At 44.0% G+C, this 12,259-nt stretch overlaps 5 protein-coding genes across 5 annotated transcripts; 1 reads left to right on the top strand and 4 right to left on the bottom strand. All coding sequences in view use genetic code 12, as the record gives it.

Annotated features, from left to right (window-relative positions):
- Positions 1-133: 133 nt before the first annotated feature.
- Positions 134-1,693, bottom strand: NGT1 (Ngt1p; the record flags this gene model as incomplete). Its single annotated transcript, XM_029034933.2, has 1 exon — positions 134-1,693. The coding sequence occupies one exon, from the start codon at positions 1,691-1,693 to the stop codon at positions 134-136; it is 1,560 nt and encodes a 519-aa protein (XP_028890175.2).
- A 1,257-nt stretch (positions 1,694-2,950) lies between these two features.
- CJI96_0000702 (uncharacterized protein) lies at positions 2,951-4,450 on the bottom strand (the record flags this gene model as incomplete). The annotated part of the gene is made up of 1 exon (XM_029034931.2): positions 2,951-4,450. The coding sequence occupies one exon, from the start codon at positions 4,448-4,450 to the stop codon at positions 2,951-2,953; it is 1,500 nt and encodes a 499-aa protein (XP_028890173.2).
- Positions 4,451-4,829: 379 nt separating this feature from the next.
- CJI96_0000701 (uncharacterized protein) lies at positions 4,830-5,244 on the bottom strand (the record flags this gene model as incomplete). Its single annotated transcript, XM_029034930.1, has 2 exons — positions 4,830-5,184; positions 5,234-5,244. 2 exons carry the CDS (start codon positions 5,242-5,244, stop codon positions 4,830-4,832), a joined length of 366 nt encoding a protein of 121 aa, XP_028890172.1.
- A 455-nt stretch (positions 5,245-5,699) lies between these two features.
- On the top strand, positions 5,700-9,341 carry CJI96_0000700 (U2 snRNP complex subunit RSE1; the record flags this gene model as incomplete). Its single annotated transcript, XM_029034929.2, has 1 exon — positions 5,700-9,341. One exon carries the CDS (start codon positions 5,700-5,702, stop codon positions 9,339-9,341), a length of 3,642 nt encoding a protein of 1,213 aa, XP_028890171.2.
- A 163-nt stretch (positions 9,342-9,504) lies between these two features.
- Positions 9,505-11,511, bottom strand: FKH2 (forkhead family transcription factor; the record flags this gene model as incomplete). Its single annotated transcript, XM_029034928.2, has 1 exon — positions 9,505-11,511. One exon carries the CDS (start codon positions 11,509-11,511, stop codon positions 9,505-9,507), a length of 2,007 nt encoding a protein of 668 aa, XP_028890170.2.
- Positions 11,512-12,259: the final 748 nt, after the last annotated feature.

Raw genomic sequence — 12,259 nt, 5'->3', positions numbered from 1 at the left:
TTTGACTACAGCTTCTTTTAGTAAATACGGATTAAATTAAAAATCGTAATAATCATTAAACTTTGGAGAATGACTGCCAGTGTATGAATAGGCGTAACTAATTTTCTTGCTGTTTTTGTCAACGAATGACCGTTTATGCCTCCTTGGCAACCTTCAACTCTTCAACGGACTTCACGGCGATAATCTCGTCTTCGTCCATAATCTCATCGATATCGTCATCTTCTGCAGCAGTGTGCTCAGTGATCATGAAAAAGACACATGGGGCTGCAATGACCATTGTGCCAGCCAGCAATGCCCAAGAGCTGGTGAACATGTGCATGAATGGAGTATGTTGCGCATCCAATCTCCAGACAATAGCGTTGAAAGCACTTTGCAAAGACTTGTAGAACGATGCATATAATGCCACCTTCTTAGGGTTGTTAGAGAAAGTACCTAAGATCCAGAAAATGTAAGATTGGAAAATAGCGTCGAATAAACCGTAGCACATGTACAAGAACATTGGGCCAATGTAAGCCCCATCGTGGAAATCGATGAGTTCCATATCTTCAACGTTCTCTCTTGTAACGCCCAATTGAAATTTAAGTCCACCGCCCCAGGTGACCATTCCAATGACGAAAATTACGGTCCAACCGATTCTGGCACGAACTGGTCTAGAGAATCTCTTCCAATCCAACATGAATCCGATCAATATAGCACCAATCATCTGTGTAAGCCAATAGAGTAAACTGTTCAAAGATCTAGTTCTGACATTGAAACGAGCACCATTGAAGTTGTTGAATTGGTAAGTGTAAAACCAGTTGGAGGCACAGAACATGGGGAACAAAAAGTAGATCTTCTTTTCTGTTCTCAATACCTTCCACATGCCCTTGAGCTCCTGGGTTATCTTTGGATACTTCTTAGCGATAACTTTGGTACCATCAGACTTATAGACCTTGTCCATGGGAAGCATGAATCCGGCCAAAACGACACCGCAGGCCATCAAGACCATAAAGATGACGAAGGTACCGGCGTTGACGTGAGACTCACCTGAAGTCATGTTTTGAGCCAACGGGATGATGGATCCAATAACAGCACCAAGGTTGAAAATCACCCAGTTTACCATAATGGCAGTAGCCTTCTTGTGCTCAAGAGCATAAGACATGACGATGGAACCCTGAGCAGCCCAGGTCAAACCAGCGCAGACACCCAAGTAAGCACCAGCAAAGACGGGGAAGCCCTTGTTTTGAACTTCATGAAAACACAAAAGAGAAGCCGTGTACATGAGGTAACCAGTACCACCAAACATAAGACACGCTTTGACACCAATAGTGTTACAGATGACACCACCAAAAGCACCGATAGTAGCGAAACAAGAGTACAAAGCAACGTTGGCGTTGTCAGCGACTTTTGGATCGGAGATACCCGAGTTACCAATACCAGTAATGGCGTTGAAACAACCAGGGGTCAAGAAGATAACGAACGACATCACGACAATCTGCACGAAGGAATTGGAGTAAGGAGGAATCCAAGGAACAATTCTCTTGTGATACCACAAGCCAGAGTTCTCCAACTCCTTCAAGTCGTGGTGGACCAACTCTATGTGCTTCTCTTCATGTTCGACTTCAGGCTTCGAGTCAGTGGTGGGGGTCATGGTGGAGTCCTGAGGCGACAGCTCGACGATAATATCGTTTGACTTAGTAGGGGAGGCAGTCATTGAACTAAGTCGAGAGGAAAAATCTGTGATAAGAAAGAGGACAAGAGAGAAGAGGACATGGGGAGAGAAGGGGTATTTATAAAGTTGATAATGGCTCAAAAAAGATAATGAGGTACACGGCTCCCCCAGGTATCTAAGAGTGCTGCACGCAAGAGTTGCAGCGGGCATTGCCATGTTACATTTTCTTTTCGCAGCCAGATTGGCAAGTGAGACCTTACAAGAGGAAGTAAAAAATTTCTTCAACGAAGGAAAAGAAAAAATTAAAAAAAAAAAAAAAAAAAATCACGACTTTACGAGAGAGACGAAATTAAACCTCTTGAGCCGATGCAAGCCGTCGTGGTTGCATCGTCTGCCCATATTCATGTATCAGCCAAGGGCATACCCAAAAGTGGGCCAAGATGTCAAGGATAGGAGAAAGGACGATGAGAAACGGCCAACAAGATATCCACATTCACCGCTAATATGCTCCTAACATACGCAACGTGACAATCGATCAGATTTAGAAATGTCACCTATTCTGTCTTGCTTGCACTGAACGCTTGGACAACTAACAACTCAAGCGAGCGATAGATCTGGTGCACGATTCCGCGCCCATAAACACACATTTTGTGGTCCATTACCTCGCACGACAGAAGCTTGTTGCCTCGATGCACCCCACTGAAATATTCTGTCTAAATCCTGGAGAGATCTGGGGCAAATGCAACATCGATGTTGCAATGGCAGCTTACGTTCTATTTATTAGTGTTTGGTCATGTTGCAACGTCTGCCATTCAATGATCCTCGATGTCTCTGCAGGGTTCTACGGCGCTGTGAAGGGGAGCTGCATTGTTGCGTGTGGGGAAATATGACTTCGCAGGCGTCCAAATGCATACTTTGCAGAGAGCCCATTTAGTGTATACCGTCGGCCACTGGACTTTTTTGCAACCATGTCTTAAATTGATTTTGTCTAACTACGAGTTTTTGCAACACCGTAACGTCCACTGTATTTCGTGTGTCGCACCTGGTCTTATCTTGCATGATGGCAGTCCGAGAGCGATAAATCCGCACATGATAAGCGTTGGCTCGCCAAGCGGGAGGAGGCAAGAAATGTAACATCGTCGCTGGCCCATGTTACTTTGGAAGTGCCCCAATAATATATCTTCCTACACTTGGCTACATGAGAATAAGCTTTTTGCGTTTCTATTGTGTCTAATTTCCAAAATACGTCTGTCTAAGACGTCTTGTACGACCCAAGCGTACATGGAATCGACTAACCATCTATTGGTTCGCCTTGTATTGCTTCCCGATAGCAACAATGTTCTCCACCAAATTGTCCACAACCTTGTCCGTGAGGATGGGTGAGTTGAACACAACCCTGAAAAACTCTCCCTTGGTGTCTTTAGACGTGTCTGGAGAAAAATCAACAAGGTACTTGCCTTGCTTGTGAAGCTCTCGCGAGACATATCGGGTGACATCTGTCAAAGTCTGTTTGTCGTAACCTGGCGGACGGTAGAAAAAGCATACCTGCAAGCACTGAGGCGATTCAACCACCAACTCGAATCCTGGAACGCTTGATATCTTTTTTTTGAAGTAGTCCACAATGGCAAACGCATGGTCCACTCGAGCCTTCAAGCCTTCTTCTCCATAGTACAACCAAGATAGGTAGAATTTGAACGAATCTGCCCTTCTGCCGCATCCCATGGTTCCGTCTGCTAAATCATGGTTCTCTTCGTCGTTGTCCCTTCCATGAAACAAGTATGGGGCGCTGAGAGAATTTGCAGTCTGGAAGTTCCGCACGTCTCGTACGAGTAGAAAGGAGCAAGTGGTGGGCGTTCCCAACATCTTGTGTGGGTTAACGGTCACGGAGTCAGCGTTACATACTCCACGGACTTTTTGGCGGTGCGTTTTCGAGAAAGCTACATTGCCTCCCCATGAACCATCCACATGCAACCACAAGTTGTACTTTTTGGCAATGGGACCAATCGCCTCCAAATCATCAAATGACCCAAAAACGGTCGTACCTGCAGTGGCGTTGATAAAAAACGGCGTATACCCGTCTTTCAAAGCAGCTTCAATGGCCAGATCAAGTGCGTCGGGCTTCAACGTGCCATCCTTATTTATGTCGACTTTGAATACACTCCTTTGGCCCATTCCAAGCAAAATGGCAGCCTTCTCGACAGAGTAGTGGCAATGCTTCGAGGTGAACACAGCAAATTTACGGCCATTGTTACCTTCGAGTTTCGTCTCGGGGAACTTGAGCGATCTGGCCATGTGCATGGCAGTGATGTTGGACCACGAACCTCCAGAGAATGTGAGGCCACCAGCAGTGGAACTCTTCTCCCAAAAGAGTCGAGCATATTTTTTTCCCATGAAGTTTTCGAGCACTGACAAAACAGGGGAAACAGTGTATACGTGGGAGTTCGTGTTAAGTACCGACAAGATGATATCACTGATCACACCAATAGGATTAGTTGAGGCATACAACTTATCCAAAAAGCCAGGGTTCCAGGTGTTCACGGAATACTTTAACACATTGTCTATTTGCTGAAAAAGCTCATCTCTAGAATTTTTCAATCCTTTTTGAAAAATGGTGTCGTTGCTGGTGAACACTTTCTTTAACGACTGCGGCTCGTGGTAAGTACCCAAGGACTCTTGCCTGTACTCTGGAGAGTTTGGGTCAGCTTGAGCCACGTACAGCACAATTTTGGGATGAATTATCGATAGGAGCTCGTCCAATTCTTCGACTCTGTTTTTTTCTAGGTCACACTTGATCGTCATGATGGTTTTTATGGTACAAGTCTGTAGTAGTTGCAAACGAGAAACGTACCCTTAGACTTTTTTTCTGAAAAGCTGTCCGCGGGAGATTATTCAGAGCGTTAGCATGAGAGAATTATAAACTACAGTGAAGCTGTGCGAATCACAATAAGATATCATTCGCAGTAGCGGTCAACAATTATGTCATGTGCTATGTCGTGAATTCGCCCCTGCTATGTATAATCCAGGTACCACATTTCAACGGCCGTGGTTCCTAGTCAAAGCGTATATAATGCCTATATGAGAGTTACTAGAAAAGCACCCTCGTCCTATTTACACCAACCGAGTGAAGACAACTCTCGCTCTAAGAGCGTATGCGCCCTAAGAGCGTATGTTACGCTTGTCATGCTGTTCGAGTCGTACTTTCCTCTGCCAGCTCTCTCTGTCTGGCCAAGTTCTTGTTGAGTCTCTCGAGTTTCCTCATTTCTTCGTGTGGATCAAAGTCTCCACTCGAGAGCTTTTCGTATGTGTCATCATATTTCCCCGTAGACAAAGGAGCGTTTCCTCTCATTCGCTTTCTCATGTCAAAAAAACCGTTCTTACACTCTATGAACGCTCTGAAATTTGCGGCACAAAGCTCAGGTAGGTCCTTCCGAAGTTCTGGATCAGTGAGGCATTCTTTAGGAGTATGTCTCTGAATGAGTACACAAGGCGATCTTTGTAGACAAATGGCCAAGGCTTTCTTCTGGTCCTTGCAACTATCTGTTAGTAATGAGAAAGTCGATTATCTTTACTTCCAAACCATACCTAGCACCCATCACAAGATAGATGATGTACTAAAGAAGTCATACAATTGTGAAGTAGACAGGACACGCCAGCTGTACATCCGTACACCACTTTAGTTGCAGCCAGTGGAAGAGATGATGAAAGGCGACTATACACTCATCAAGAGAATGTGAGGTACATAAAATTGGTCTCCTATAATTCGGTATCTTCATATTTCGTGAGCAAAAGTTTTGATACTTGGGTGAATTACCCGTATGAGTCCCCTCACCTAAGTGTAGACTCTACGGCCCGAATTCCCGGTAGAATAAGAAAGCAATTTGGAAGTTTGCCTTCGTATTGATACATGAGCTGGATATTGAGCCTTCCAGAAGGTTCAATCGAAATCATTATTTTGTGAAGTATTGATGGTCTACTACTATTCGGTGGTTTATGCACACCGCGAAGACCTGATAAAGCAGTGGCCGCAATATCTACTAGGTTGCATGCAATGATACCTGATGATACTTTATGTCTCTATAATCTCACGCTCAAGCAGCCTTCACTGCCGTTTCAATCTATTGTTGGTCAATTTTCTGGCGTGAAGAAGGTCGAGGAGCTTGTACTCATATCGACCACTATCATAGAAGTTTACCAACCAAAGGCAGATACGGGTAAACTAAACAAAGTTTCGCTGCAACCTGTGTTCGGAATCATCCAAAAATGTACAAAGTTAAGACTACTAGAAACACAAAAAGACGTTCTTGTGCTCACTGCTGATTCAGGCAACATAATCATTGCAACTCTCAACGATGAAACCAAAAAATTTGAGCCACTAATACAGGAGCCACACTCCAAGAATGGTCTTCGACGGATCTTTCCCGGCGAGTACCTCAGCTCAAATCCGCAGAATCGAGCAATTATGATTGGTGCTTTGGAAAGAACTAAGTTTGTGTATAGAGTGGAGATGGAGCACGGAACAGGTCAATTAAAGCTCTCGTCCCCTCTAGAATCTTATAGCCCGGGTTTCCTCACTGTCGACCTTTGCCCTCTTGATACATCATACGAAAACCCCCTTTGGGCTGCAATTGAGGTAGACACATCGGAATTTGAAGAAAAGAAATACGTGACGTCGGAATCGCCGCTGCAATTGAGATATTACGAATTAGACCAGGGTCTTAATCACATCGTTCAGAAGAAGAGCAAATCGACTATACCAGCTCACGCAAGTCTTCTTATCCCGGTACCAGGACATATCGGTGGCGTTTTGATAGTGTGCGACTCCTACATTATATACGAGAAGGGACCAGAAAGTGAGAGACTCTACCTATCTCTTCCAAGAAGAAATGGGTCTGATACAACGGCTATAGTTTGTTTCTGCTCGCATATCCTAAAGAAGACCGACTTTTTTGTCCTCATGCAAAGCTCCTTGGGTGACTTATTCAAGTTGACCTTTGACTACAACAAAGATACCGAGCAAGTGAACAGCTTATCAGTGACATATTTTGATACAATCCCAGTATGCAACACTATCAACATCATCCGGGCAGGATTCATGTTTGCCAATGTTGCAAATGACAGCAAATTACTTTATCAATTTGAAAAATTGGGCGAGGAGAATGAAACTACTTCAAGATCATCCTCAAAAATTACCACAGTAGAGGAATGTGGTATGTTTTCTCCGAGGGGATTGGAGAACTTGGCATTAGTCGACATTTTGGAGACTTTAGGGCCAATCGCCTCATCTGAAACAGTTCAACAAAGGTCTCAAAAACATACAGATTTGAAAACGCTGTTGCTTACCCTCTCTTCTCATTCTTACCTAAAATGTATGTCTTACGGTATACCCGTTGCAGAGCTTGTCTCATCTCCTTTGCCCATCACTCCTACGGTCATTTTTACCACGAAGAGACTTCAAGGTGCAACAAGCGACGAGTACTTAGTACTTTCATCTAGTCTTTCCTCACAAACCCTTGTCTTGTCTATAGGTGAGGTTGTGGAAGAAGTAAAGGACTCTTGTTTTGTGACTGACCAGTATACCCTTGGAGTTCAGCAAGTCGGAAAATGTTCTGTGATTCAGATACATACAAATGGTATACGACACATCAAACATCTTCTTGACGACGGAGGTAAGCACATTGTTGATAAAAAGCTAACCGACTGGTATCCACCTGCCGGTATCCACGTTGTCCATGTTAGCGCAAACGAGGCGCAAGTCATCTTAGGACTCTCCAATCGTGAAATTTGCTACTTCGAGGTTGATTCTACGGATGATCAACTCGCAGAGTATCAAGAAAAGCATGAAGTTAGTTCTGATCTCATCACTGCTATTGCCATATTGGGCACCTCATCAAATCGGAAAAGTGATTTTGCAGCTGTTGCATGTGCCGATGAAACGATCCAAATATTATCATTACACCCAGATCGAGTCTTTGAGACTATCACACTTCAGGCGCTATCATCAAAATGCACATCATTGTTAATGTTGCCTTTCGATCGTAGCTCTGCTCATCTTCATGTTGGTATGGAAAGTGGAGTCTATGCAAGAATACAAATGGATACCTTGACGGGTAAATTACTGGATACCCGTCTGAAATACGTGGGGTCTCGGTCTGTATCATTGAGCCCATTGAAGCTTCCCAATACGGAACTTCTTGGAATATTGGCTATCAGTTCCAATCCATGGATAGGGTACCAGAATGTTGAGAATCAATTCAAATTGATGCCTTTGCTTGGATCTGACATCATAAGTGGTCTGTCATTCTACTCTGAAGATATTGGGACTGAGAGTGTTGTAGGAATCAGCGGAAGCGACATGACCATCTTCACCATTGGAAATGACGAGACTGGTTTCAATTTGAATGACGAGTTTCATTCGGAGCTGACAAAATTACGCTTTCAGCCCAGAAAGCATTTATTCGACACCAAGAGCAATTGTGTGATTATCCTTGAATCTGAAGCTGACACAGTATCGCCATATCTGTTGTCAGATGGAGATGTAGATGAGGATTACTACCAGGCATTTGGTTATGATAGAAAAACTGGCCTGTGGGCTTCATGTTTGCAGATAATCGGCCTAGAAGACAAAGAGGTTTCACAATCGATATCTTTTGATGACAACGTCTGCTTCCTTTCATTGACTTTCGCTTCCTTCAATGATAATGAGCACGTTGTGATCTCGTTCAGTGAGAATCATTCAATCCTTCCGCCTTCAGCCTCGTCATATGGTCTTTATGTTTATAAGATAAGGAGGCAAAAAGGAAGCTGTCTTAAGTTGGATTTTGTGCACAAGACTATACTTGATGGTCCTGTTACTGCGATGATATCCTTTGAAGGAAAGCTTCTCGTTGGAGTCAAGAGCTCTTTACGGCTCCTTGATCTAGGTCAAAAACAGATGCTCCGAAAATCATTCACTGAAACGAATTTTCTACGTCGCCCCACACAAATGGCCTATCTTGGTGAGAGTATTGTTGTCGTTGGTGATTCAAGTGAGTCTGTTTCATATTTCAAATTCGATGTCGCAAAAAATCAATTCGAACTACTTTGCAGTGACGTAATGAAGCGACAAGTGACAGCTTTCAAAATGCTTGACTTCAGTACCTTGATCGGAGGTGACAAATTTGGTAATATATTTGTGTCCCGGCTCCCAGATGACTTAAGGACTCAACTCAATAATAACGTGCTCCTTAGATTTAATGACGACGCTTTAGATGCCTCGAGCAAACTTCAGAGCAAATGTGAATTTTACGTGGAGGACATCCCAACTTCGTTTTCAAAAGGAACTTTTGTTGTTGGTGGCAAGGAGAGCATTGTCTACACCGGTCTACGAGGAACAGTGGGCTTGTTGATACCGTTGTCTACCAAGCTGGAAATCGAGCTCTTGAGAAATCTTGAGGCTGAACTTCGAGCCTACTTCTTCACCGAATTTGATGAATTTGATCCAAAAAAGCATGGCAAAAACTTGTTGGGCAAGGATCAACATAAGTTTCGGTCGTACTATAATCCTGCCAAAAATGTTGTCGATGGAGACTTTGTTGAACGATTTCACGAAGTAAGTGCGTCCCAAAAAATTAGAATCGCCAGCAAATTGGGAAGAACGCCTAGAGAGATTGAAAAGAAACTTTACGATGTTAGAAATAGATCTGCATTTTAATGAAGGTACCCATATATTCGTCAATAGAGCAACTCAATGTAGTGCTATTTATGGCAAACGTCACTCATCAGACATGGTCGTGATGATTTGGTTTACAACGTTCAAGTGACTAATGCAAATGTTATCGTGGCGAAGAAATGAAGGAATTTCATGAAGTCGATTTTTATTTGGGGGGCGTGATCGCCTTTCCAGGCAGTCCATTCACCTTTGAATCTGTAACATCCTGATAGTTACTAGCATTAGTGGTTGGTCTCCTCAGATGTGTCGGACTTGCCTCTTCATTACCATCCTCACTATTCTTCCTTCCTGGTGTCTGACCATTAGGTGTGCTGAATTGCACGAAGTTCCAGAAGGCTGGAGATGATTGGTTTGTATTGTTTCCATTGGTTGGAAGACCAAGCTTGGTTCCGGATGCTCTCGAACCTCTCTCTGGAGTGAATGCTTCCAATGGAGTAATCTTTTTTGGCGAGTTGTACCCCATACCTAAGTCGGATGTGTTCGAGGTAGTAGGAGCAGTTGAGTTAGGCATGTCACTCATGTTAGTTTGTGAAGTAGTGTTTGCCAATTCACTTCCATTGGTGTTATCTGCTCCACGGGTGGTTGGATCACTTGTTCTGAAGGCAAAATTATTATTAGGATGATTACCAGGCGTAGGAGGTGGAAGGTTGAATACGTGGCTCCCAGATACCTTCGGGAGCTTTGGTGTGTTGGAGTCCGCTCTTGTGCCTTGCTTAAGAGGAGAAGCGAGTGTTTTGTTATCTCCGCCTAGAGAAGGCATGAATTGCAATTGCTGAGGTGGTTGATGCTGTTGTAGTGGAGGTTGCTGTGCCATTTGAGAATTGTTAGAGAACCCTGGATGCCCATTGAATTGTTGCATCGAAACTCCGTTCATTCCGTGTCCAGCAAAGCCCATTTGAGGCTGCATTTGATTAGGAGGTATTCCCGTGTACGGCATGGGCTGAGTTACTTTCTGATACATGTGGTCGCTAGCTGCAGCGTTGCCCTGAAAATTCATCATCTGCCTGTTGTCACTGTTGAAGTTCTGGGACTCTGGAAGACTGTGATGCGTAGCAAGATGTATTTGGAGTGTACGAGATACTGAAGAACCACGACGTGACTTCAGCAAAGTACCGTTTTGAATTTTCTTCATGAAATCTTCCTTGTAAGACTCACTTATTTGCCATTTCATACCTTTTCCTGGCTCATTTGGTCTTCTGGGAACCTTTTCAAAAGCTTTATTGAGAGACAAGTTGTGCCTAATGGAGTTCTGCCAACCTGCCTTAGAGTATTTGTAGTATGCATAATGGGAAGAGATCCAGTTGTAGATTTCTGATAAGGACATCACACCGTCAGGATTGGAGAGAATAGCCTGAGTAATCATTGTGGCATAGGAGTAAGGTGGTTTTATGTCCTTAGCATCTTCTTTAGATAGGTCCTGGTCCAAATTGTTCTGCAAAGAGACGGCAGAAACAGAGGAGGGAGAGTTTGCCAAATTTGCCTTGTCAAACATCTGGAAGCCAGTCACTCCCAAAAACAGTCTCATGTTGTTTTGAGGCTGGTGCATCGTAGGAACACGAGGAAGATTGGTGCCGTTCTTGGGCACTTTGTGGCTCGCTTGTTTGTAGCGGGACAAACACACGTTCAACATCTTTTGCAGAATACTGGGAGGCGCATCAGGTAAGATGAACATCATTTGAGTGCCACCGATGTCTAAAATAGCTCCCGAATGCAAAGGCGTAGCGTGTTCTGCTCCTACGGCCACCTTGTTGCCATCGATACGAGCACCATTTCTACCTAGCACTTTTAATTCCCAGCATTTAAGGTCCATGTTATACTTTATCGCCGCGTGCTGTCGAGACACCACTTTTGCGGGCCCCAAGTCGATGTTCACAACTTGTTGACTTGCAGGCGCGTTAGGGGGGTTGTTTTCGGTGTTTCTGCCTATCGACACAGCTAGCGTCCGAACGTAATAAGTCCAGTCACGGCCAGCTATTTTGGCGTACGCCTGCACTTCCGTAGCCAAGTTCTTATCGTTGGCAAACTCGTTAGCCACATTCGTCCTCTCCTCCGGAATTTGTAGCGTGGAAATCACTGCATTTACAAGGTCCGCTGGGTCGTCAAAAGTCGGAAGGTCGTCCCCTTCACGAGGACGCTTTTGCAGTTCTGCCATTATTTACTTTGTGAAGACAGCAACTGCCAGTAAGATCGAGAAAGGGGGCTCCTTTTTTTTATTTGAAAACACTTCGAGCTTTGAGATCGTGTAGGTAATTTAAGCAATGTCCTTGAGAGTCCAGACTATCTTATTTTCTTCAGCGTAGCACGTCTGGCGTTTAGTTCTTGTGGTTGTTTACTAAACAGTTAGGTATGAGATTTCACTGACAGGTACACACCTAGAAGATGCAAAATGGATGGAAATCACCACTCGGGAACTTTGTAGTTAGATGAGATGGGGCAGCGCTAGCAACGCGTTGTTTTTGTTTTCAAGAGTTTTAGTAAGACCAACGAATCCTGCTTTTTTTTCCGAATGGTGAGGGAGAGGAAGAAAAAAGAGCCATAAACAGAAGGAGTGCACACAGAGCAGCTATTGAACTGAGGGTCGTTCATTCTTGTATAAGGAGTTGGTGGGAGCGTACTACCAAAAAGTGAATAATACACAGTGAACAGGGGGGAAAAACTGGAGATAGGACAAACTTCGAGAAGCTATGGCGCTGGAAGGAATGAAAATGTAAGCGCTAAATTGTTAATCCCTCATTTTCATCTTCGGTTTTTGGGGTTCTAGGACTACTTATCGGAAAATATGTCATTCTGCCACTTGAAGCTCCGTCCCCCACAATACTGACCTCTTAGCAATTGCTTCTTGCTTGAAGAAGTGCAGGATGTTTATTTACGCATAATGAGACACCCCAACACCATTTAAA

This window comes from Candidozyma auris, chromosome 1 (assembly GCF_003013715.1).
Source record: "Candidozyma auris chromosome 1, complete sequence".
NCBI lineage: Eukaryota > Fungi > Ascomycota > Pichiomycetes > Serinales > Metschnikowiaceae > Candidozyma > Candidozyma auris.
Note: the sequence above shows the minus strand (reverse complement) of the source record. Positions and strands in the feature narration are given on the sequence as shown.